At 37.9% G+C, this 27536-nt stretch overlaps 1 protein-coding gene across 1 annotated transcript; it reads left to right on the forward strand.

Moving 5' to 3' along the window:
• Positions 1-2890: 2890 nt before the first annotated feature.
• DEF8 (differentially expressed in FDCP 8 homolog) lies at positions 2891-26742 on the forward strand. The gene is made up of 12 exons (XM_053699370.1): positions 2891-3104; positions 7744-7863; positions 8078-8175; positions 8681-8830; positions 9110-9251; positions 17346-17510; positions 17650-17777; positions 20028-20141; positions 22219-22299; positions 23805-23945; positions 24102-24211; positions 25886-26742. Exons 2-12 carry the CDS (start codon positions 7755-7757, stop codon positions 25974-25976), a joined length of 1329 nt encoding a protein of 442 aa, XP_053555345.1. The 5' UTR covers positions 2891-3104; positions 7744-7754; the 3' UTR covers positions 25977-26742.
• The last annotated feature ends 794 nt before the right edge of the window (positions 26743-27536 follow it).

The following is a 27536-nucleotide window of genomic DNA, read 5'->3' on the forward strand; positions in this document are numbered from 1 at the left end:
CTTTTCAACCCCTTCTCTCAAATTAAAATTAAAAAGATGAAGATCCACCTAATTTAAATGGACCCCATCTCTCAAAAAGAAGCATACCCCCGATTCCCCTTCAAATTCCACGTGTCGTATCGACACCCCCCATTCCTTTCCACAAACTTACTCAATATTCTATTGACCTTCCTTCTAGAAGCTTCTAACCTACGCATATCCCACGCTGCCCTCCAGTTTAACCTAGGCTCTATCTCAGACCACACTAAAGTTAGTCCAGGAAACAGATCTAATAATCTGAGCAAATCCCTTTTAACGCCTGCCAACATATCTTTTAGAGAGATGAAGCCCAAGTCATTCCCTCCAGCATGGATCACCAACAGTCCCAGGGGACTAAATAATCTAGCGAATTCCATCACCTTAACAATAACCTGGTCCCATCTTAAGCCTTGAAAACCGAACCAACAAATTCAAACTACATTCCCATCAAGTCCCAGCTGACGCCCCCCGTCCTTAGTCATTGCCGCTCGCCTGGCCCAATAAATGTATGAATGGCCGATAATCCAACATTTCGTGGAACCTAGCAAGGGGAACAGAGACAACTCACTCCTAACATAGGATTTAAAACTGCTAGAGGCCCACCTCCCAATCCCTTTAATACTTGCATGTGTCATACCCAACATTCTCGCTATCATGGCAGTCCCAATACGGAAAGAGACCCAAAGTCAAGATGCGAGAGCCCCCAAAACACTAATACCTTCCTAAAGACTGACACAAATTGGAAACGAGATAAAGTGTTCCGTTCCGGTGCACAAGCAAGGGGTCTCCACCTTCCGGCCGAACTTGCAGGAGTGCTGCCACCGTTTCAACTGGGCAACATGCCCCCCCTATTGCCTTAAGGCCAATAGCTCTCCCAATTCCACCTTGATCAGTCTTATAACGCCGGAGCCAGATGTAAAGCTCCCGCCCCTGGATCCACACATCACCCCGCTGGATATCCCCGTCTCTCTTAGTCGCACCTACCACCTCCGATACTCTAAATGCGGCAAAAAAGGCTATAACATAAGCCGCACAGAAAAGCACCACCTCATACCCATCAGAGCACACTGAGGCCTTCTTTTGCTGAAAGAAGCTGGATAATATACTCACAAAAGTTGTGCACCCAATGGTGCTAGCAAAGTGGACTGGAACTTTTAGGCAGTGGTCCAGCTCACTGATCCCCACCGACAATCGTGTCAGATCAAACAATCTGAGGAGGCGATGCCCTTTATCTGTATATGGATGGAGAACAAAAAAAAATATAGCCCAATACCGTATGGTCAGGGGTAAGATATTAGGAGACAAATTATTGCACTTACAGGATACAAAGCACCTCCAGGTGCAGTAAGAGCAGACTGGGATTTTGCAGCCTCCCAGCTGACTAAACTCCACAGCAAACAATGGAAGATAATTCTAACGAAATTTCGGAGTGGTATAATAATGAACACCACCACAGCAGCAAGTGTATAAATAAAATAAAAATCTTTATTTAAAAAGTGACGCGTTTCTTACAGGGCTGTTTCCTCAGGCTATGATAAAAATACACTTGATATATATATATATATATATATATATATATATATATATATATATATATATATATATATATCACATGTATATATAGCAAGTGTATTTTAGTTATTTTATTTTTTTTTTAGCTGGACCACTGCCTAAAAGTTCCAGTTCACTTTGCTAGCACTATTGGGTTCACAACGTTTGTGAGTATATTATACAGCTTCTTTCACCAATATCCTCTGTGTCGGTGGTACTAGGCCATTGTGGAGCCTCTGTTTCTTTCTCTGCAGATTACCAAGTATCAGGATTTGACAGTTCTTTGACAGAGAGCTGCATTTCATCCTGGATTTAACTTTTAGGATCAAGTAGGAAGCGCCCCCTATGGGAATTGGTGTGTTTGTGGCACATTCTTTCTCTCATTTTTTTTAAAGCTGAAGTCTCCCTATCGAAAGTATATAAAGGCTTTTACACCAAAAAATATGACTTGCTTTATTGTCCCTGGGGACACAAACAATGAAATATTTTAATAGCCCTTGACTAATTATCTATAAAAATGTTTTTAGAATTACAGCGGAATAATGTCGGTTGAGAGTGTTGTTTGAGTGGCTGGTGCATTTTATTGAATTTAGAACCCTGATTCTCTTAGATGCTGCACAGTAACTGCTTGACATCAGCAGGAGGTTATTTACATATGTGCTTAATTGGTTGCAGCAAATGAGATAACTAGCACTCAAGGGGGTTTTCATCGGGTTTACTTGTGAAATGCAAAGCAATGCATGTATTGCCCCACACATTACAGTTTAAAATCTTATGAAACGTATCTTTTGCACTGTAGTGATTCATTTCTGATCATATAAAAATAACTTTACTGTCACTTTAAACTCTAATATTACACAACCCTTAAAATACTGAGAAGGGTCTAGCTGCAGACTGGAGCTCCACTCTAGACAGGAAACATGTGACCTCCACTCAAAGTTTTTTTTTTTTAATCAACTTTAATGTAACAAACAACCTATATACAATCATTCTGAAAACGAAACATTTTGCAGCTTTCTTGTTCTTCTTAATGCACTCACAGTGGTTACCTTATAAATGACAATCAAGCATGAACCACTGAGAGTGCACATTAAGAAGAAGAAAGCTGCAAAATGTTTAGTTTTCAGAATGATTGTCTATAGGTTGTTTGTTACATCAAAGTTAATAAATAAATAAAATAAAAAAAGCTTTGAGTGTAGGTCACATGTTTCCTGTCTAGAGTCAGTGGAGGTCACATGTTTCCTGTCTAGAGTGGAGCTCCAGTCTTCTGCAGCTAGAGTCTAGACTACTTTGTAAATACTTGAGTGTGAGATCTGCAGTACCCCCCGGTGGCCACAGATTGGCGAGATTGAGCCTGGGAGGAGGATCTCTGGACTGTTTACCGGAGGAGGTCTTAGTAGATGGCATCAAGGAAGCCGGTGTTGTAACGGAGAGGAGTGGCAGGGTTGCCTTGCAGGATATACCACAGGGCCTCTCGCTGTCGCCTTGTGTCCGCTACGAGAGGCCCCGGGCTGATATAGGCCGGACATGTAGAGGTGAGTGCTAACACTCTGGTATCCAGGGAGACAGACTTTTGACAGCTGTGTGCTGCATCTTAATACTAGTAAGATCAGAGTAGTTATAGCGTAGAAAAGTGTGACATATGTATTTAACAGTGTGACCAGACAGCCCACATACACAGCACAGTCTATGTCAGATTATCTGTAGTCAGCAAATCAGTCTGCCTCACGCAGAAACACAACACATGAGCTTGTCCTGAGCATCAGCAGTCTGAGCATCACACTGCATCACAGCCTGTCTGTCTGAATAAGCAGTGAATAGGTCACTGTATCACAAGTGTTGCAGAGCCCAAGTTTGTCCTGGTACTCTGCAATAAGGAAGCATCTCTGTGTTCCATAGTAACCCTGTACTGTACTACTGATAGTAAAGTGCAATCAGGGCCAATCCTTCACCTGGAACCCAGCACAGTTTTATAGTTTCATCTGATGTCTCCTTTGTATCATCTATAGCTAAGTGACTATATTCTGCACTCTGTATCACAGGAAACCCAGCCCTCCTGATAATATGTGGTTACTATTTATCTCATAGCAACATAGCACATGATAATAGTTAAAATGTCACACTACACAACTTATCTAATAGGAAATCTAGAAATGCAAGTCAGTAGATAATCTGCACTATAGACGTCCAACATGCTTTGAAGTTGCCCTGATAATCCACACACAGAAGGTCAATCTCTGTCACATGAAAGAATTGTTTAAATTTAGGGTGTCTAGATAATGAGCAGTCACACTGCATCATTAACGTAGAAAATAGATTTTCTTTGATGTTTGAACAACTTGAAAAATGTTTAAATTTTTTTTAATTTGTTTAACACACATTATGTGATGTTAATTACTAATACTTTTGGATTTACAATATTTGAGCATTTGGGTTATTGCCTGCATGTAGATGTTACAAAACAATACCACTTGTGTCCCCCAACATAAAAAATCATTTGTGAAGTATTTTCATAGAAACACAGTACTGTAGATAGTTGCCTAATATTGACTTGATAATCCACTTTTAGGAGGCCATTCTGCATCACAAGTGAACAGCACAGTCTGAGACTGTTCTGAGCAGTGGTCAGATGGCACTCACATTTAAACTCGGGTCTTTGTAAACTGGTCTGATACTCTGCATACAATCTGAGTTTGCAGCCTATGTAACACATACTATTTTTGCCTTGCACTTTCATTTCAAAAGACATGGACAGTGGTAGCCAGGCCCAGTCCTGCTGTTCTCTTCACACTCTCTGCTCAGGACCCACATGCAGTGCTTGGCATGCAGCACACCAGAGGAAACACACAGCTAACATCTAGGCTCCAAGGGATAGTAAGTAAAAGAGCTGTAGGGCGAGAGTTCTTATCTGAGGTTTGATTTTTGTATGGGGCTGACAGAGCAGCAACAAAGGGTACAAGGTCTAATGTTTGGTTAAAAAAGTGATAGAGCTGCCGGATGACCAAGGGTTCTTCTGATCAGAGGTTTGATGTGGCTATGTGGCTGATAAAGCAGTTGGAGGACCAGCAATCTAATCTGAGTTATGATGTTGGTATATGGCTGACTCAGGAGTTTTAAGGGTTGTTGGTTTGATGTATGGTTGAGACTGACAAAGTGTCTGGAAGGTCAAGTCATGTTATCTGAGGTCTGATGTGGTTGAAGGGCAGCCATAGGGCCTGCAGTACCACAAGTCTGATCTTATGTGTTTTGTGGCTGACAGACGGTCTGTGTGGCAATAGGTCTGATCTGATGTTAGATATGTGTATGTGGCTGTAGGGCCAGGGATCTGATCTGATTTTAGATGTTTGTATGTGGCTGACATAAGGTCTGTAGGGCCAGGGATCTGATCTTAGATGTATGTATGTATGGGGTACGGGTAAAGCGCGTCTAATTACCCGTAAGGGTCTCAAGGCGCTGCTCATTTTATCGACCTCGGAAGGATGAAAGGCTGAGTGGACCTCGCCGGGGATCGAACCTTCAACCCTTGGGTTGCTACAGAGCTCAGCCACAGTGCCTTAGCATGATGAGCTATCTGTCTGTGTGTGTATATGGCTGACATAGGGGCTCCAGGGCCAGGGATCTGATCTGATTTTAGATGTTTGTACGTGGCTGACATAAGGTCTGTAGGACCAGGGATCTGATCTGATTTTAGATGTGTGTGTATGGCTGACATAGGGGCTGCAGGGCCAGGGATCTGATTTTAGATGTGTGTGTGTATGGCTGACATAGGGGCTGCAGGGCCAGGGATCTGATCTGATTTTAGATGTGTGTATGGCTTACATAGGGGCTGCAGGGCCAGGGATCTGATCTGATTTTAGATGTCTGTGTGTGGCTGACATAAGGTCTGTAGGACCAGGGATCTGATCTGATTTTAGATGTGTGTGTATGGCTGACATAGGGGCTGCAGGGCCAGGGATCTGATCTGATTTTAGATGTGTGTATGGCTTACATAGGGGCTGCAGGGCCAGGGATCTGATCTGATTTTAGATGTCTGTGTGTGGCTGACATAAGGTCTGTAGGGCCAGGGATCTGATCTGATTTTAGATGTGTGTGTATATGGCTGACATAGGGGCTGCAGGGCCAGGGATCTGATCTGATTTTAGATGTGTGTGTGTGTATGGCTTACATAGGGGCTGCAGGGCCAGGGATCTGATCTGATTTTAGATGTCTGTGTGTGGCTGACATAGGAGCTGCAGGGACAGGGGTCTCATCTGGTGTGGGTATGTGGTTGATATTGGGGCTTCAGAACTAGTATTATGTGCTGATGTGGGTATTTGGTCTGATTTCATGTGGGTGTAACAGAAGGTGAGAAACTCCTCCAGTTACAGACCCACACCAAGATATAGCAGCACTCCAGTATAAATTAAATGGTATTTATTAGTGCAAAAAGTCCAAAAGACAAAATCATTCCCAAAATGTTGCTGTCTGTTGTGTTTTGGACTTTTTACACTAATAAATACCATTTAATTTATACTGGAGTGCTGCTATATCTTGGTGTGGGTCTGTAACAGAAGTGGTTCAGGGCTAGGGTTTAGTTTAATGTTTGTTCAATAATAACATGAATGTTTTATTAAAATAATTAATCATTATCAAACTTGTAAAAAAACAAAACAAAAAAAAACCTTTTGTCTTTTCATGTTGGTGTTCATAAACTGTTTCTTACCCAACTTAGAACTAAGCATTGTCTAAGCCTATCCTGATAATCCGCTGGTAGGAGGTGATATTACTTTATCATGATGCTATATTTCTATTCTGGTAATTTTAAGCCAGGGGGTCATCCAATACCAGAACAGTCTGATTAATTTTTAATAATATTTGGTCAAGTACAGCTGACCAGTCAAATAGTTTAAAACTCTAAAACCAGGTATTTAAACTTAATATTGCATTCAATGTTATTTTCTCATATATTATTTATTGTAAAGAATAGAGCCCTTACTGCTAGAAAAATAGTTTAACATTTTATGGTATTAGTATTAAAAAGTTAATCTATATATAGTGGCATTTAAAGAAATATATTCAGAATTAGTCTGTCATGTATCTGAAAGAGCTGCAATTAAACACCTTGAAAAATATTTTTGCATGAAAAAAGCTGTTTACACTTAAAGGGACAGTAAAGTCAAAATTAAACTTTCATGATTGCATGCAGTTTTAAACAACTTTCCAATTGAATTCTGTTATCAAATTTTCTTTGTTTTCTATGTATCTTTTATTGAAGAGTAAACCTAGGTAGGTTCATAGGAGCTCAGGAGTGTGCACGTCTTTATTAGTCTATGGCAGCAGTGTTTCACAACATTGTATAACAAAGCTACAAATAATGTTGCAAAACACTGCTGCCATAACGTACTAAAGACACGTGCACACTCCTGAGCTCTTATAAGCCTACCTAGTTTTACTCTTAAATTAAAGATACCAAGAGAACAAAGAAAATTTGATAACAGAAGTAAATTGGAAAGTTGTTTAAAATGTGCATGCTCTATCTGAATCATGACAGTTTAATTTTGAATTTACTGTCCCTTTAAAGTGAAACTAAAAGGAAGTGTAATGAATACCTACGTTTCTAGTGTTTATTGGCTGACAGGAACAGAAAAAAAGTTGGTTTAGTAACTACAGGAACTTTCTTTTTTTACAGCACTTTATTACATTTTAAACCCTTCTTTTAGATAGGAAGTGCAATGAATACCTAGGTATGTAGTGTTCATTGGTTGACAGGGACACCTGTCATGGAAAAAAAAGTTTTTATTCACCACAGGAGCTTTATTTATTTATTTATTTATTTATTTTAAAGCACTTTAATATGTTTTAAAACCTCTCTTTTTAGATGGGACAAATAAAGTTTTGGAATGTAATGTCTCTTAGCAATTATTTTTTTACCAAACTCTGCTGATGGCGCTACATACATGTATATTGACAGATTTAATTACAGACACCATTTTGTACAGTAAAACATGGCTGAGCAAGATTTTAGAATGCTAAAATAGAGTACTGCTGTTATGTTGTTATCATAGCTTACAGAAAAACCCACGAATGTCTGAGCAATGTTTAATATAAAACAACAAATATATTTTCCTATATTAGAATTAATCTGAGCAATAGCTTTTTCTTGTTGTCCATCAAGTGTTCTGCAATCTCTTGTAGGGTGACTGGATATGGAATACAATGACAAGTTGGCCCGTTTCCGTCAGGGTCATCTCAACCCCTTTAATAAAACACAAGAGGAGGAAAGACTTCCTGAGGACAAAGAAGACTTGCCAAACGGTTAGTACCCATCCTGTGAGTAAATGCGACTACAATTATGATAACGTGCATCAAATTATTTATCTTCCACTACACTTCTAAATAGACATGATTCTTTTTTTTACTGATGGAGAAGTTTTGTTGTTTCCTTTTTTTAAGGTTTGATGACCTCTATACACAGGCTGACAGCTTTACCTTTTTATTCAATCATTTCCATGAAAATCTTTCTTGTCAGATTGTCATCTGGTTTCTGAGCACTTTGAGACAGAATTCCTCTGTCCAGAGAGAGTTATGGACCTGGGAGTGTCAGAGAATCATTTCTCCCGACCTGTGGTGAGAATAATTTTGCTATCCTTCTCTTTGCCCCTCCGTAAAGTGTAGTTTCCATATTTCTGCAATAAGATCCCTAACTTCTTAATACCCTTATATTACGGGCATAGCTGCCTTGTGTTTTGGTACTTTGTCATCCTTAAGCTTGACTGTGCAACTATGGAAAGACATTTTGTAATTTGTTTAAGCTTTCTAAGCCTTTTTATCTTAATAGATAGGATTACCTTTTTGTTCTCTTCATCACTGCAATATCGTCTTGTCACATAACCATTTGTGGTAGGTTAATACATATTTAAAATTAGCAATGATGAAAAAGGAATAGACATGTGCAGGTGAAAAATTAGCTATGCACATGTTTTCAGTAAGGACATTATTTTAAAAGTGACTAATAAATATAGTTTTATAGAAAACTATGAAGGAATTTTAGTGGAACTTTTAAAATGATGTAATATGAATCATGTCAGTCTGTGCCGATTGTTTCATCTGGTCCATGTTTTTGTTTTTAAAGGGGCTTTTTCTGGCTTCAGACATTCCACAGCTGAGACAAGCTATTGAAGAGTGTAAGCAGGCGATTCTAGAGTTGCCCGAGAACTCGGACAAGCAAAAGGATGCAGTAGTCAGACTTATTCATCTGCGACTCAAACTGCAAGAGCTTAAGGTGATTTGTATATATGGAGTATTGTTCACTAGCTCTAAATTATCAAGAACATTGAGGAGCCAGGGAAGGATATTTGAATATTGATATGTAAAATAATCCCAAGAATTTGGAACAGGAGTAAATTATAAGAGCTGTAACTCAATGGGCTTTAGGATTTGTCAAATCATGCAGGAAAAATATCTGTATTGGATTTCATGCTTGCTTTTCTATCCTTCCCTTTTTGTTTTTTTTCGCCATATTCTCTGTTCTAATAGAATCCGTGTCTCCTCGTTGTCTCAGGATCCCCATGAAGATGAACCTAATCTACGAATATTGTTGGAACATCGATTTTACAAGGAAAAGAGCAAAAGCGTGAAACAAGTGTGTGATAAGTGTAGTACAATTATCTGGGGCTTAATCCAGACCTGGTATACCTGCACAGGTGAGAGGTGAATCATCAACTCATGTGCATAGCAGAAGTGGGATTATTTTAATCTGTCTTCACACTTGAGAGTCTGAAACACGAGTGAGGGGCTGATGCTGTAACAAACTACTTTAAGAATAGGAAAATTGCAATCCCAGCCACATAGGTAAAGGGCAGGCATGCTAACCCAACTACAGAGCTGAGGAGCAAGCCTAATTCAGCTCCTTATGGACTGGGGGGCAGATTCCCTAATATTGCTGAGCTGTACAGCACGCTAAGGGCCTGATGATATAAACCTCTCCACTCAGGTGAGATGATATAAAATGTTCCTCCAGGACTGAGGGATCCCTAGTGAAATTCTTAAAAGGCAGAATTTGCTTTGGTTCTCCAAAGGACGTTCCCTGCATTTCTGTATGTGAAGGAGAGACCAGCCCATTGCAATATAGCACTGCACGGCATGAGAGTTCTGCTGCATTTAAACTTTGTGCTTTTTTATTTTATATCACTTTACTCTTCAGATTAAATTTTATTACATTTAAACTTTGTAATTTTTATTTCTTTCATGTAATTAGCAAGAGTCCATGAGCTAGTGACGTATGGGATATACATTCCTACCAGGAGGGGCAAAGTTTCCCAAACCTTAAGATGCCTATAAATACACCCCTCACCACACCCACAATTCAGTTTTACAAACTTTGCCTCCGATGGAGGTGGTGAAGTAAGTTTGTGCTAGATTCTACGTTGATATGCGCTTCGCAGCAGGCTGGAGCCCGGTTTTCCTCTCAGTGTGCAGTGAATGTCAGAGGGATGTGAAGAGAGTATTGCCTATTTGAATTCAATGGTCTCCTTCTACGGGATCTATTTCATAGGTTCTCTGTTATCGGTCGTAGAGATTCATCTCTTACCTCCCTTTTCAGATCGACGATATACTCTTATATATACCATTACCTCTACTGATTTTCGTTTCAGTACTGGTTTGGCTTTCTCCTACATGTAGATGAGTGTCCTGGGGTAAGTAAGTCTTATTTTCTGTGACACTCTAAGTTATGGTTGGGCACTTTTATATAAAGTTCTAAATAGATGTGTTTAAACATTTATTTGCCTTGATTCAGGATGATCAATATTCCTTATTTCAGACAGTCAGTTTCATTATTTGGGATAATGCATATGAATAATTAATTTTTTTCTTACCTTAAAAATTGACTTTTTTTCCTGTGGGTTATTAGGCTCACGGGGGCTGAAAATGCTTAATTTTATTGCGTCATTCTTGGCGCAGATTTTTTTGGCGCAAAAATTTTCTTTGTCATTTCCGGCGTCGTACTTGTCGCCGGAAGTTGTTTGTGATTGCGTAATTTTTTTGACGTCCAAAATGTCGGCGTCGCCGGATGTGGCGTCATTCTTGGCACCAAAAGCATTTAGGCGCCTAATAATGTGGGCGTCTTTTTTGGCGCTAAAAAATATGGGCGTCATTATTGTCTCCACATTATTTAAGTCTCATTGTTTATTTGCTTCTGGTTGCTAGAAGCTTGTTCATTGGCATTTTTTCCCATTCCTGAAACTGTCATTTAAGGAATTTGATAGATTTTGCTTTATAAGTTGTTTTTTCTATTACATATTGCAAGATGTCTCAGATTGACCCTGGATCAGAAGCTACTTCTGGAAAAACGCTTGACTGAATTCAGTCCTACCAAAGCTAAGTTCATTTATTTTAAATGTTATGAATGTTTATCTTTAGCTATGGTTTGTAATAGGTTATCATGATAAACTTTTACATGCAGAATCCATTAGTATTTATGCTTTATAGATTGCCATTCTTTTTACATCTTATGTACAAGAAATATTTAGAAGATTTTTAAGAAATATTTTTCTGATTCTATTTTAAAGGCTTTGTCTGACTTTGTGCCTTCTAATAAAAAAATGTAGGTCTTTTTCAAACTTATTTTTTAATTATTGAAGTTTCAAATGACCAACAACATACTGATTTATCCTTCTCTGATGATGTTTTTTCTCATTCAGAATTTTCTTCATCAGATATTGACACTAACAAATCTACTTTTTTATTAAAGTACATTTGTTCTTTGTTGAAAAGGTGTTGATTATTTTGGACATTAAGGTAACTAGTTCTTTTTCTAGACTAGCTAACACTATTTCTACTTATTTATTCTTCTGTGTTTTCAGAGTTTTTTTTTCCAATTCCTTATACTAGGGAATGGAATAGGCTGAGAATTTTCTTTTATTCCTTCTTCAAAGGTTTTAAACTATACTCTTTGCCGGCAGTTTAATTCAATTTGGAGGGTTCTCCAATTTATTGGGGTTATCTCTACTCCTACTAATTATGCTATTGTTTCTATAGCAAAATAGTATTTATTTTTCTTTAGAAGGTTGTATCTTATTTATGGAAAATTATTTAGTTTCAGGTACTTTTCTTGGACCTGTGATTTATTTGGATGTTGCAATTGCTTCAGTTTTTCTGTTTACTTTAAGATCAAGTATCAGATTATGATTTATTTTAGCATTGTTAAAGGGACAAAATTTACTAGACTAGGTGCTGTTGCATTTGTCTTGTTGTTTTGCATTTATTGATTATGCAAGTCCACTGTATTGTCTGGTCCTTTAACTGGACTATCATGCTAATAATTTAATTTGCGTCTTCATTTTATTGAATATTTTCGCAAATGAGGTTTAATCTATGTCTTTAGCTGTTTGAGCTAGAAGAATTTTGTGATTTCTAAAAATCCATATTTCTTTTGTTCTAAGATAATCAGTTATTTGTTTTATAATTGGATTCAATTCTTAACTGTTACTCTGGGCTTCAAGATTGAGTTCTAAGACTAAAACTTTAAGCTTATACTAGTTTGGTTGTTCTTATTAAGGAATGAATTCCTGAATTTTTTCCCAAGTAACATGTTTTTAATTGGAAATTTTTTCAGTTCGAAATCGGCTCCCTTAAATTGCGATGTATGTGCTGTATTCCAGCTTGGCTGGCAAGCGGCAGGTTAAGACTTTTTTGAAATTTATTTGGTTCTATTCGGTCCAAATTTCTTTGATTTTATTCCAGTAAGGCTAACACTTTCTTTAAGTGTGTTTCGGTCCTATTTATTTTGGGTACTGTTGAAGCATGGCTGGTCACCCGTGGGGTTCAAGCGCTGCTCAGACCTGGAATCTTCTGGGGTATTTCTTCCAGTTCCATTTTTAGGAACAGGGTTTTGGAGTTTTTATTCAAACTATTCTGCCTTTTTTTGGTCAGTTATAGCATTATTTGTTTTCATTAGATACAATAAATGCATATTTTTTCTGTATTTATTCAGATTATTTTCTGAGGACGCGGAATCTCATATGATTCACTTTGTTCTTCAGGACATAGAGGATCTTTTTTTCAAAAGCTCGTGATTCATCTCACAAGGGTCACCTTTTTTAGGTTTCCAGATAGTTTGTGTCACTGTCTTTGTCTCTATCAGACAAGGGACAATTTTATCGGGTTCCGTCTGTCGGTACCTTTAGTCTCTATTATTTCCTTCAGTTGCTATATATGCATAGAAGTTTTAGGTCTTATGGCCACAGCATTGGATTCAATTCCCTTTGCTCATTTTCAATAGACAGAACCTTTCCAGTCTTTTATGCTGAATTATGGTGCAGGGATTCTAGGATTTCGCATTTTAAATCTTCAAATGCTAATATTTATCTCTCTTGATTTGCTGGTTAAGATCACCATCATTTAGTTCTCAACCTGGACCATGATATCTACAGATGTGAGTCTTTTTGGTTGGGAGGCTGTCTGAGGATCTCTGTCAGCACAGGGGGTTTGGAAATCTCAGGAAGCGAGATTACCATTTGATATTTTAGAACTCCGTGTTTTCTCAGAGTTTTTCAGCTAGTTTCTTTTTGAGGAAGAGACGTTTATTGTTTTTCAGACAATATCACAACTATGGTGTATGTCAATCATCAGGGTAGGACTATCAGTCCTTAGGCTGTGGCAGAAGTGTCTCGGATATTAGCTTAGGCTAAATCCAGCTCCTATCTAAATTCTGTGGTTTTTTTTCCCAGGTATAGATATTTGGGAAGCGGATTATCTCTGTTAATCAAGCTTTACATCCGGGAGAATGGTCTCTCATACCCAGATATGTTTTTCAATTTTTCAGATGTGACCATTTCTAGAAATAGATCTGTTGGCATCTCATCTGAATAAAGAACTTCCCAGGGGCCTATTCAGGTCCGGGGATCCTCAGGCGGAAGTAGTGTATGCATTGACATTTCTTTGGAAATTATCTTTTTGCCTATTTCTTTCCGCCTTTAGTTCTTCTTCCAAAGTGATTTCCAAAATTCTTATGGAGTATTTGTTTGTTATGCTGGTGGCTCCAGCATGGCCTCTCAGGTTTTGGTAAGCGGATTTCATTCGGATGGCCAGTTGCCAACCATGGACACTTCCGTTTAAATCAGACCTTCTTTCTCAAGGCCCATTTTTTCCATCAGGATCTCAAATCATTAAATTTGAAGGGATGGAGATTGAACGCTTGGTTTCATGCTCGTAAATCTGTCTCTAGAAAAGATTTATTATTGAGTCTGGAAGACCTACTTTTCTTGGCATTCTTTTAAAATTCATAGAATTTTTATTTTTTTCAGGTTGGTTTGGATAAGGTTTTGTCTGCAGTTCTTTGTTAGGACAAATCTCTACTCTTTCTGTTCTTTTTTTCACAGAAAGATTGCTAATCATCCTGATATTCATTGTTTTGTTCAGGCTTTGGTCCGTATCAAGCCTGTCATTAATTCATTCTCTTTCTTTGTAGTCTCAATTTGGTGCTGAGGGCTTTACAGGCTCCTCTGCTTGAAACTATGCATTTTCTGAACATTAAATTACTTTCTTGGAAAAGTATTGTTCCTTTTGGTTATTTCTTCTGCTAGAAGAATTTTTGAGCTATCTGCTCTTTTTTGTGAATATCTTTTTCTGATTTTTCATCAGGATCAGGCAGTGTTACTTCCTGATAGTCATCATTTTTTTTTTTTTCAGGTTTTGATTCGTATCAAACCTGTCATTAAGCCAATTTCTCCTCCTTGGAGTCTTAATTGGGTTCTGAAGGTTTTTCAGGCTCTTCTATTTGAGCATATGCTTGCTCTGGACATTAATTACTTTCATGGAAAGTATTGTTCTTTTTGGACATCTCTTCAGCTAGAACAGCTTTTGAATTATCTGTTCTTTCTTGTGAATCTCTTTTTTCTGATTTTTTTCATCAGGAAAAGGTGGTTTTTGCTGTCCTCATTTCAATTCTTACCTAAAGTTGTAAAGTCTAATAAACATTAGGAAGGAATTATTGTTTTCCTAAGACTTCTTTGGTGAGATTCTTACTTTCTATGTTGAAGCTATTCAGATTTTAGATAGACTTTTAGTCTATTTTTTATCTTTTCTGGTTTTAGAAAGGTCAAAAAGCTTCTGCCATTTATTTGGCATCTTGCTTAAACTTTTGATTCATCATGCTTATTTGGAGTCGGGTGGATTCCCGCCTCAGAGGATTACGGCTCATTCTACTAGGTAAATTTCTACTTCCTGGGCTTTTTAAAGAATGAAGCTTCTGTTGATCAGATTTGCAAAGCAATGACTTGGTCTTCTTTGCATACTTTTACTATGTTCTACCATTTTGATGTTTTCTCTTCTTTAGAAGCAGTTTTGGTAGAATGGTACTTCAGGCAGCTGTCTCAGTTTGATTCTTCTGCTTATAATTTCAGGGTTTTTTTTTTCATTATAAAAATTGAAACTTTTTTGATTTGGGTAGTGGATTCATTTTTCAGCGGAATTGGCTGTCTTTATTTTATCCCTCCCTCTCTAGTGACTCTTGCGTGGAAGTTCCACATCTTGGGTATTTATTATCCCATACGTCACTAGCTCATGGACTCTTGCTAATTACATGAAAGAAAACATAATTTATGTAAGAACTTAGTATACAAAGAGAACAATTTCAACATGAGGTGGAGGTGCTCAGCTATACTATAAACATTAATAAGTCCAAAAATATTTTAAAAGTTTGGAAAAAGTCTTAGATGTTGAATTTCATCACAAAATGTGGATTCAATAGCGAAATTTCTGCTTACCAGCTATGTCCTCAATCATATGAGGTAAGCGATGTGCCCAGGTTTAAAGATGATTCACTAGGGTAGTTCTCCTGTATCCTGGTGCTGTTCCCGGGAGCTTGTTGATCGAATGGGTCCTTCTTAATCCAATTCTTTACAAGAATGAAGATCCTGGACTCTCTTTGGGTAGACATTAATCCGTCTGTTTTATCTTTCTTGCAATGGTGGTAGGAATGTTTGATTCTTATCCTTTAGGAGGAGGTAATGCCTCTAGGTGGTGAGAGTCTCCTTCCCCTCAGAGTGCAGTCAAGACGTGGTTCTGTGCATACCCCAACGCGTAGAACGTTTAAAAGTATAAAAACACACGCGAGAAGCCTCTATACTATACTATTCTTACAGAGTCAGGGGTACTCTGTTTCAATATAGAGGCAGCACGCAATCATATACTAGTCTGATTACACTCAGACCACATATAGACATCATTATTCAGGAATTACTTATATCCATCTGATAATAGCTTTTTACCTTAATTGGTTATATATAACTGTAAAACATCCTAGATTTTAGCGCAGATGAACTCTCTCTTAAATATGTAAGAACTTACCTGATAAATTCATTTCTTTCATATTAGCAAGAGTCCATGAGGCCCACCCTTTTTTGTGGTGGTTATGATTTTTTTGTATAAAGCACAATTATTCCAATTCCTTATTTTTTTGATGCTTTCGCTCTTTTCTTATCACCCTACTTATTGGCTATTCGTTAAACTGAATTGTGGGTGTGGTGAGGGGTGTATTTATAGGCATTTTAAGGTTTGGGAAACTTTGCCCCTCCTGGTAGGAATGTATATCCCATACGTCACTAGCTCATGGACTCTTGCTAATATGAAAAAAATGAATTTATCAGGTAAGTTCTTACATAAATTATGTTTTTGTGTACAGCAGTGTATTTTGGATTGTGATTTTAGAAATTCTGATTATGCTTTCACAATTTCTGTGTAACTTTATCATACTTTTTATATTTATGTGTCTATTTTACAAATTATATTGCACTTTGTATTTATTCCATTTTAAAATAAAACTGGCATCTTGTTTCCCAGAAAGCTTCATTACTTTTTATGGGCCTGATAAGCAACGATTCTCCAGTTTGAAGAGAAATTATAGTGCAGACTTAACAGGGGCTGAACTCACTGAATTCTATAAGAAAAAGGGCGAAAACCAGAGAGCTGAGCGATGCCTTTCATAGAAAGTAATGAAGCTCTCTGGGATACAGAATTTCACAGAGGAAAGATAAGGTAACTTGTGAACACCTGGGGCTGATATAAATGTTCAGTTTGCATCAATTATAAAGTAAACTGAAATGTTTTCAATTCAAATTTTTCTTGTGTTTGCATGTAGTTTAGTATACATTACTTTTCTGTCAGTTAAATTACTTTTCTGTCAGTTAAATAAGTGTATTGTGAATTTTGTGCAAACTTCACCTGCATACAGCTGTTGAGAAGAATCATTGAAACCTGCTTGTTTAAAATGCTTACAGCAGACTTGTGAGAGACCTTCATACTACCCTGTCCCTCCCACTTTCTGAAGCTGTGTTTTATTTTACAATAGAGAAAATGCTCTGTGCAATGTACATTGTAAAAGATACACAGAAATATACAAAGTATGATCCTAATTTGTTCAAGAAACACAAACATTCAAAACCTAATCAAAATGTGTAAAATCACTGCTAAATCTAAATGTATTAAACTATAAAATAGTGCAAAGCATAAATGTAATAATGCTGAAAGGACATAATCTATGTAAAGTAATATAAAAATACAATGCACAAAATGCAATTCTTATATCACTATATTGCACTGGGCTTGTCTCTAATTCAGATAAAGAATTGAGAGAGATCTCACAGTGCTGGAAAGTTCCGCCCTTTTTTCTTTAAACATTCAGTGAGTTCAGCTCCTGTGAAGGAGGGCACCACACTAACCACCTGCACACATGAGGGGTCTAAGAATCTTCCTCGGGTCACATTTCTTTATGGTAACTTTTGTGTTCTTTTTCTCAGGTTGTTATTATCGCTGCCACAGCAAATGTCTAAACCTCATCACAAAATCTTGTGTGAGGTCAAAGGTCAGTCATCAGGCTGAGTATGAGCTGACCATTTGTCCAGAGGCTGGGTTGGACAGTCAGGATTATCGCTGTGCTGAGTGCCGTGCTCCCATCTCATTGAGTAAGTTGTTGACACCTGCTGTGTTATCCTCTTTAGTTTTTAATTTAGTAGAGGAAACAATGCTGTCTTTAATTTCTGGTTTTTCGTATGAACATTGACTCTCTCTCCTCTCCCCTCTCTCTCTCTCTCTCTTATGCAGGAGCAGTACCTAGTGAGGCGCGTCAGTGTGATTACACTGGGCAATATTACTGCAGTAACTGTCACTGGAATGACCTTGCTGTCATCCCGGCCCGTGTCATTCATAACTGGGACTTTGAGCCACGGAAGGTGAGGAGAGAAGAGCTATCAAAGATAGGACTTTTGATTGAATACATAAGAGGTTTCTACTAAAATAAATCCAGAGACAATGGATAAACAGATCATTATCACTTGGCGTCCTTTAGAATTGGAACCCAGTGGTCATTCTCTCCTGGACTTTAAGACTTTAAACATTCATGATTACAGCATATACATACTATATATTAGATCTTTTTTTTAATTCTGATTCACATATAAACCCAAATTGAGTTAAAAGGGATAGACAGGTTCCTACATTAAGCAGCAATATATTGAAATTAAGTACAATTTTAAGTAAAAGGAACATATTTTTTTGTTTATTTTTTCTCTTCTGGAAAACACTTATACAGTGACATTGGAATCCATTTGTCTGCTATTCCTTGGAGGGCAGTAGAGGGGCAGCTGGGCAGATACAATCCAATTTTTTTTCACTTCATGATTCAAATAGCGCATGTGATTTTAAACAACGTTCCAATTTACTTTATCTAATTTGTTTTGGATACCTAGGTATGCTCAGTAGCTGCTGATTGGTGGCTGCACATTTATGCATCATGTCATTGGCTCACCCATTGTGTTTTGCTAGCTTCATAAGAAAATTAAGCAAATTAGATAATAGAAGTAAACAGGAAAGTTGATTAAAATTGAATACTCTATCTGAATCATGAAAGAAGAATTTTGGCTTTCATGTCCCTTTTAAATTTAAATAAAGTTGAGTAGTAGCTAGTGCTACAAGCCATCAGCAGCACAAAAAAAAATATATATATATATATATATATATATATATTTTTTTTTTTAATGGGTTCAGGAACAAAAGTGAAGCGTACATACTCATTGACTGGCACAGGAATAATCAATTGACAAGACCATTGCTGGATTACTATTGAATAGAATAAAACTTTAAATTTAAAAACCTTTCCTGCCTATAGAAAAGCTTTTCTCGCTCTTAGAGTAATGGTTTTATGCGCATAAATGAAAGCACTAAATGTTTGCATCGCATACTTTTTTTTTTTTTTTGCTTTGCATTAGTGAGAAACTAAATTCACGTGCCTAGTAAATAGTATTCTCTTTTAAAATGTCTCTTAGTTTCAGTATATTGCTGCTTTCATGTCTATTTAATAAAAAAAATCCTAGGATAGTTATGTCGATTTTTTTTTTTGTTTATACTGACCATTCTAATGGAAATTAGGATATGTAGGATAATGGGTGGACTAAGCTTACTGATTTGTAGCTGGCATCAAAACTAAAATGTAAAGTTAAAGGGACACAAGTCAAAATATTAAACTTTCATCATTCAGATATAGCAGGCAAATTTACACCACTTTCCAATTTAAATCCATTAACAAAATTTGCACAGTATTTTTATATTTAACGTTTTTGAGTCACCTGCTCCTACTGAGCATGTGCAAGAATTCACAGACTATACGTATATGCATTTGTGATTGGCTGATGGCTGTCAATGATACAGGAGGAGGGGAAATAGACATAAGTTGAAAATTTGTCTGAAAAAAATCTGCTACTCATTTGAAGTTTAGACTAAGTGCTATTGCATTGTCTTTGTATCATGTAGTTGTTTATTATGCAAATCTACTGTATTTACTGGTCTTTTAATCATTCCACAGGGAAGTCTTTGGCATAGTTCTATTTTTTGCTATATATGTTGCAACCATTTCTATTTTCAGATTATACAAAGTATCTACTACCCCCTTTTTTTTTTTTTTTTTTAATGCTATTTAAAGTGAATGTAAATTTTGATGATAAAGTGCCCGGTTTTTAAAAATTTGGTTAAAAACAGGGGCACTGTAATTCATCAAAATTTTCATTTCACTTGTGTTGTGAAAATACCTTTTAATCTTGACAGACGCTGCATCGCTTCCTTCGCCCGTCGCAAAGCCTCTTCCTGGATCTAAAATGAGGAATCTGGCTTCCTCCAATCACGGCGTTAAATCGGTTACTGATTACCCTGGGGGGGGGGCCGTGATTGGAGGATGACGGATCCGTCATTTCTGACGTAGGAAGAGGCTTGCGACAACCGGAGGAAGCTGGAGCGGCTGCCAAGATTAAAAGGTAAGTATTTTCACAACATGAGTGAAATGTAAATTTTAATGAATTAAAGTGCCCCTGTTCTTGATCAAATTTTTAAAAACCGGGCACTTTATCATCAAAATTTACATTCACTTTTAAAGTAGCACTTTCACAGTTCTCCCTGCATTTCTTACATTTTTCTGCTATCTCCCCACTCAGGTATCTCGGTGCAGTATGCGGTATCTGGCACTAATGCTTAACCGCCCAGTGCTGAAACTTCGGGAGATTAATCCTCTGCTTTTTAACTATGTGGAAGAGTTGGTGGAAATCCGGGTAAGAAAATGTAACTTTAACAGAAGATATGGAAACATCCTAACTAGGGTTGCCACCTGGCCGGTAATCAGTGATTAGGAGCCGGTGCCGGTATTAGTAAAATATCGGCAATGCAAAAGCCGGTATTCTAACTTATTGTACAATAAGATATTGAAGATAAGATATGAAGCCCTGCAATTCACTACACAATATATAACAATATCAATCAGAGGGCTTAAAGGGACATTATACATTCATTTTTTCTTTGCATAAATGTTTTGTAGATGATCTATTTATATAGCCCATAAAGGTTTTTTTTTAAATAAATGTATAGTTTTGCTTATTTTTAAATAAAATTCTCTGATTTTCAGACTCCTAACCAAGCCCCAAAGTTTTATGTGAATACTGTCAGCTACTTACTCCAGCTTGCTCCTGTTTGTGTAAAGGGTCTTTTCATATGCAAAAGAAGGGGGAGGGGGGGGGAGTGTCTTATTTGCCACTTGCAGTGGGCTTTCCAGCTACCTTTTCAACAGAGCCAAACTGACAGCTTCTAATTAAGTTTTTAAACAGTTTTATACTGGATTTTTATATCAGTATCTGTACATCTTATTCTTTATAGTAGTGTCTATTACATGCAGTTATATGAAAATGAGTGTATACTGTCCCTTTAATGGGGCTTTCTAGCCCTGGGAAGATACCAAGGTATCTGTCAGTGTGGGGAGCCCAGGCAGCAGGAACCTTCAGTGACTCAGCCCTTCGCAATTCGCACATAATTGGTTCTGGCAGTGCTTTGCCGAGATAACCCGCTGTCAGGAACCGGCAGGATGTGAGCACAGCCACCAGCAGCAGCCCAAATAACGCCCGTTCCTACACACTCACTGCCTGTCCAGGATGTTTTGCTAATTGCTAAACGGGTAAATAAAACAAGGAACCCGGAGCTCGCATTCATCAATCTGACCCCAGGGCCTCCGGTTATGTTCTTACGATCAGCTTCCACACGACATTGACAGCCCCCACCTACAGTTTCCGGGACAGTGTTCTCAAGAAAGCGAGTAAGACCTACAACAAAAAATTATGCAAATATACAACATTTATAGATTTGCAATGTACAGCGCTAACTGTAATGTTCAGTGCACTATAAAAAAAAACAACAAAAAACAAATTTGTACATTTTTATAGTAAAGTCGTATGTGGGTATAAGGCGGGCATAAAAAATGTTATACCATCAATGTAATTTGGAGTCTGGCATAAGCCTGGTCTAGGGACTGATGTGTGCTTAAGGCTGGCAAACACAAGGTACATTACAGATCATGGGCTCTTGGCCTTGCACCTCTTTTATGCTATATATGTAGCCATTAGAACAGTCTTATGCCTTGTATTGTACTCCATTTTGTGATAACTATGATACACACCATACTACAGACCAGACTAATGTCCCTTACAGCCCCTTTTGGTGACCGTTATGAGTCACACCAAATCCAGACCAGCCTCATATCTGCTTGTGTGCCAGCTATGAGGCACATGTTATGTCACAACAATGTTTTAAATGCTGCAGCTTCTTTGGTGGCCACTAGACCAGCCTCCTCTAAACTGAAGTCCCTGTAGAAGACCCAAAGAGACCTCAGATCAGATGAGAAAGGTTCTGCAGTCTCTCTAGAAATCCCATATCAACATAAGATCTCAGTTCAGAGCCCAATGGCTCTGCATCTTCTGTCAGCTATGTACCCTCAAACATCAGATCAAATCCTGACCCTTCAGCAGCTCAGTAGGAGCTGTATGCCTTAAAAAATGTGTGCACATTGAGTTAATCCGCCTCTTTTTCGGCTCTGTCCCTTTGTGGCTTAACCCTTTTTTGGCCCCGCCCTCACCATGGCCGGTATTTTTTTAAGGAAAAGGTGGCAACCCTAATCCTAACTCTTATCGTATTTGCTGAATGGCAAATTATTTCAGTGCGGTAAGAATCAGAGCATGGAAATTCTAAACAGAATTCCCTCCTATGGAGCTGTGGTATAGATAAGATTAGGTGCTGAGACACATTTCCTGTTTTTCTTTGATGTGTTCCACTACTTACAATATACTGCTTTTCTCCCCACTACAGAAGTTGAGACAGGACATTCTCATCATGAAGCCTTATTTTATCACGTGCAAGGAAGCTATGGAAGCGCGTCTGCTGCTGCAGGTCAGAGAGAGCACTAGGTTAGAGTGTTGGAGGGGATAGGCTAATCCTTTCATGGCTTTTATCAGAGATATTTCAATATATTTATGTATTAAAAATAATAATGAAATTGAAGTCTATGTATTTCTAAGGAACACTAGAGTGGAAAATTAAATGCTGGAATTTGTTAGAGTGTAATTTTTGCAATACTCACCATGGGACTTTCACTTCTGCAAGGGGTTTAAACAAATGTATTATTATTAATCTTTATTTATAAAGCGCCAACAGATTCCGCAGCGCTGCCCATGGGTACAAGGATAAAAGTACAATGGAGAAACAATACAATAAGAGACAAAATGTTATAGACAAATACAGGGGGAATTGAGGGCCCTATTCCCGTGGGAATTTACAATCTAAATATTCAGTCATGCCCAGGAGAAGACTGCTTGTCCTGAGCAGGAAACAGCTGGTTAGCCAATCGGCAGCTGTTGCACAATCCCAGCAATCATTGTCTGTATACACCTCCTGAGCTGCAATGCTTATGCCTCCCTTGCAGAGCTTTACCTATGTTTTTAACCCCTTAGAGGTAGTCAGATGTACAGAGTTCCACAGTTAGTGCCACAAAAATTAAATGTACTCCAGTTTTTGTGACACCTGGCTTTTAATTAAAACATCATTTTGTTTTTTCATACATAAGAAAACAATTACTTTTAGTTCCTGAGCGTTCTTAGGTGTACAGTTTTTTTTTTTTTTTTTGTTTTTTTTTTTTATTCTGTATAGCACTGGCATATAATTTTAAGTTACTTTCAAATATGCATGTTTAAAGGTTTGCTCCCTTGCTTGGTATGTCCATTTTTAAGGGACATGAAAGCCAACATTTCTTTTGTGATTTAGACAAAGCAGAAAGTTTCCAATTTACTTCTGTTATCAAATTTGCCTTATTCTTATGTTATTCTTTGTTAAAGAGAGATCTAGATAGGTGTGCACGGCTGGAGTACTACATGAGAGAAAATGCTGCCATCTAGTGCTCTTGCATATGTATAGCATTCTTGCAAAACTGCTGCCATATAGGGCTGGATACACGTGCATGCTCCTGAGCATACTTTCCTTCTTTTCAACAAAAGATACCAAGAAAACGAAGAACATTTGATAATAGAAGTAAATAGGAAAGTTGTTTAAAATTGAATGCTTTATCTGATTAATGAAAGAAACATTTGGGCGTTTGTTAAATATATGTGCGTTTGTGCTTTAGTATGATAATGTTACCTTAACCCTTTCATGACAGGGTTAACAAATTGAAATCACGCGATCGTGCAAACGATCGCGAGATTTCAATTATGGGATCGGGTCTGGGGGCCATCACTATGACACTAGGAACGCCCTCCAGACCGCGATCAAATCCTGCAAGCCTAGTAGGCTTCAGGACAGCCGTTTTCGATGACGTTGTATTCCGTCATAACGGCTTTAAAGCCCAGTGCCGTTGTAACAGAATATAACGGCATTAAAAGGTTAATGTGCTCTCTTTGTAGCTCCAGGAACGTCAGCACTTTGTGGAGAATGATGATATGTATTCCTTGCAAGATTTGCTTGACGTAAGCAGTGGGAAGCTAGGGTGCTCCCTTACCGAGATACACACCACATTTGCTAAGCACATCAAGTTGGATTGCGAGGTAAGAATACGAGGGGAAGTAAAGACAGAAAGGGGCAAAGCATATGGCAGAAGGACGGAGAGGGTACTAAATAGTTGTTGGAGGAGTGGTCAGGTGGCGGTAAATAAACAGGAGAGGGTGCACAGTAATGAATATAATGCTGTTTTTCTTTTCTAGCGATGTCAAGCCAAGGGCTTCGTGTGTGAGCTTTGCAAAGAAGGTGACATTCTCTTCCCATTTGACAGTCACACATCTGTTTGTCAGGACTGTGCTGCTGTGTTCCATCGGTGAGGTTTTTGTTCTATCACTGAGAAATATTGACTTGCTATATCTTTACATAAATAACATACCAAAGTATTCATTGTGTGCAACTTTCAATGGAAAAATATGATTGCTCCCATTGTTATATTTCACAAACTGTTTTGCAGCTCAGACTGTGCAGAAGAAATGTTAAAAAAACATGAAACCCAAGTTTTTATTTTCTTTCATGATTTAGAAAGAGCATGCATTTTTTTTAAACAACTTTCCAATTTACTTTATCTTATGTTTCATTCTCCTGATATCCTTTGTTAAAAATCATATTTAAATAGGCTCAATGGCTGTACATAGATGCCTCGTGTGATTGACTCACCCATGTGCATTGCTATTTATACAACAAAAGATATCTAAAGAATGAAGCAAATTAGATAATTGAAGTAAATTGGAATGTTGTTTAAAATTGTATTGTCTATCTGAATTAGGAAAGAAAAAGTTTGGGTTTCATGTCCCTTTTAAATTGAGAAATTGCTTTATGACAATAGAGCTGATTATTTTTTGATCTGTCATCGTGTCTATAATTAATATAGCAGTCAGTTTCTTCATTATTGGGTGCAACCCATGTACAGCTAATACTTATGGATCAGCCAGTGATTGGCTACAAACCCTCTGGAGCCTGACCTCTTACATGTTGTATGGGGTGCTTCAGCTCATTAGAGCTGGATTCACCTTTAGATAGCAGGGGCAGGGCCTAGTTTGTTTGTCTCATGTTATTCCTTAAGACTTGCAGATTCCTACATTTATTTTAGATGTGAGTATAATTATACTACATTGTGGTTTTTAAGGGTCATTAAACACTAAATACTTTTTATAAGAACAGTATTGAGGTTATTCCCGCCTCCCTTTTAATCAAGGGTGCCGCCATTTTGTAGCTTTCACTACATTCCAGTGCTGACCTGTTTGGCACATGTGCAGTAACTCTCCTTCAGATACCTGCAGTATAACTTATGTTCATTAATGGCAGCGCCCATGATTTAGTGGGAGGTGCATGAAATGTGTTTAAAGGGACAGTCAAAACCAGAATTTTTGTTGTTTAAAAAGATAGATAATCCCTTTATTACCCATTCCCCAGTTTTGCAAAACCAACACAGTTATAGTAATACACTTTTTATTTCTGTGACTAACTTTTATCTAAGCATCATCTGACTGCCCCTAATCACATGACTTTTAGTTATTTTGCATATAGTTGCATTTTAGCCAATTAGTGCAGTGTCTGCCACTAGCCACGGGCATGATCACAATGCTATCTATATGGCCTACTTGAGCTTGCTCTCCCCTGCTGTGAAAAGTAAATAAAATAGAGGAGGCCTTCAAGGGCTTAGAAATTATCATATGTGCCTTCCTAGGTTTGCTTTCAACTAGAATACCAAGAGAACAAAGCAAAATTGGTGATAAAAGTAAATTGGAAATTTGTTTAAAATGATATGCTATAACTGAAATATGAAAGGGGAAATGTTTGGGTTTCATGTCCCTTTTTGAAGTATTGAATTTGAGCTCCAATTTCTTTAGGGAGTGTGGGACAAGCAGCCTTTTGAGTTTGTCATTTTAAACAAATCACTCTAGTTCTTTGTAGATCTCTGATGTGGTTTGGGATGCAAACATGGCTGAATCCTCAATTCCTAAGTCTAGCTTTGCTTTCTTTCCAGGGACTGCTATTATGATAACTCCACTAGTTGCCCCAGATGCACAAGGATGAACCTTCGGAAGCAGATACAAGAGCCAGAGCAGCAGTTGTAGCAGTGAGGGATCGGCAGATATGTATAAAAGGGACAAAGCTTGGGCTGGCATTGGCTTTTTTACTGCCGTATCACAGCAGGGTCTGTGAACATGAGGATTAAAAAGCAGGCACTGTCCAGGTAGTCGAAAAATACATTTTTAGTTGTGGTAAATTTGTTCTTCTATTTAATTTCCAATCTGCACCTGGGGGGCCAACGCACCTTCCAGACCAGTGCGCAAAGACGAACTCCAGCACTGCCAGGTCTGATACTATAGCTGCTTAGAGGCAAGGAGACATGTCGGGTTTGCTTCAGATGAACTCCTCTAATGGGACTGGCTGATCGATCTGCCTTCATATACACATCTGAGGTGCCTTATTAACCGTATGTACACAGTGTCACGATCTGTATAGTCTGTTTCTCCCCAACAGTATGTTACAACTTCATCATCAAATGTGACAAATTTCAGCAAACCTTTATAATGTAGAGGTGTCACAAAGGACTCATTCGCACAGAAAAGGAAACCAATCAGAGCTCTGTGTCTGCTATGAGAGGTGGGACTTAGGATCGGCACTTCAATGTCACTGCATAGCGTGAGGAATATTCTCTAAAACAGATGAAGATTTGCTCTACATCCTTACTCTCAGCTGGCCCAATCATTTTACACAAGCAGTTTATCTGTACACTTATAGGATGGGCATGTATTTTGTTTGGCCTCTGTGTAACTAGAGATGGATTTTGATGGATTTGTTGTGTTATCTTAATTAAAGGGACATTGTACCGTAAAATGATATTCCCTTTAATGTTTTCTAAGGATCCATTTACCTGCTGGAGTGTATTAACATGTTTACAAATAACTCATTTACCTTTATTTTGTTATTTGAAATAGCTGATTGTCTCTATTGAAACCACTACCTGCACTAAAAATATGAAAACTGCAGCATTGTCTATGGGGGAAAAAAAGCTAAAAAAAAAAAAACCCGGAGGCAGCAGTAGAAATTAACTTCCTTTCAGGAGTTGGGAAAGACCAAGTCATCTAAAATGGTGCTTCTGCAGCTGCTTGTCCCTTTAACCCAATTTCATGCCAAAATATAGAATTAATATGCTCTTTCATATGCACGACAGAACATTTACCAGTACAATGTCCCTTAAACTTATAATTGTAAACAATCCAGGAATGGGAACAGCACTTGTTAAACGGAGTGCCCGGAGGAGACTTGACAAGGCTCAAATCATATTTAAAGCAACAAGTCCTCCAGCACTTCCAATAATAAAAGATCTTTTTTTTTTTATATTACAACATGGGTCAACAAATATCTGCAACGTTTCGGGCTTAGCTCAGCCCTTCCGCATGCATGAGGAATGGCTGAGCTAGGCCTGAAACGTTGCGGATATTTGTTGACCCATGTTGTAATATTAATAAAGGTCTTTTATTATTGGAAGTGCTGGAGGACTTGTTGCCTTAAAGTGTCAGTAAACCTTAAAAATAATGTGTTCTAATTCTGCACATAGTGCAGAATTATATAACATTATAGTAGCGCAATCTTTATAAAACATAATTTGCCCTTTGAATTTTTTTTTA

The sequence above is a fragment of the Bombina bombina genome, chromosome 1 (assembly GCF_027579735.1).
Source record: "Bombina bombina isolate aBomBom1 chromosome 1, aBomBom1.pri, whole genome shotgun sequence".
Classification (NCBI taxonomy): domain Eukaryota; kingdom Metazoa; phylum Chordata; class Amphibia; order Anura; family Bombinatoridae; genus Bombina; species Bombina bombina.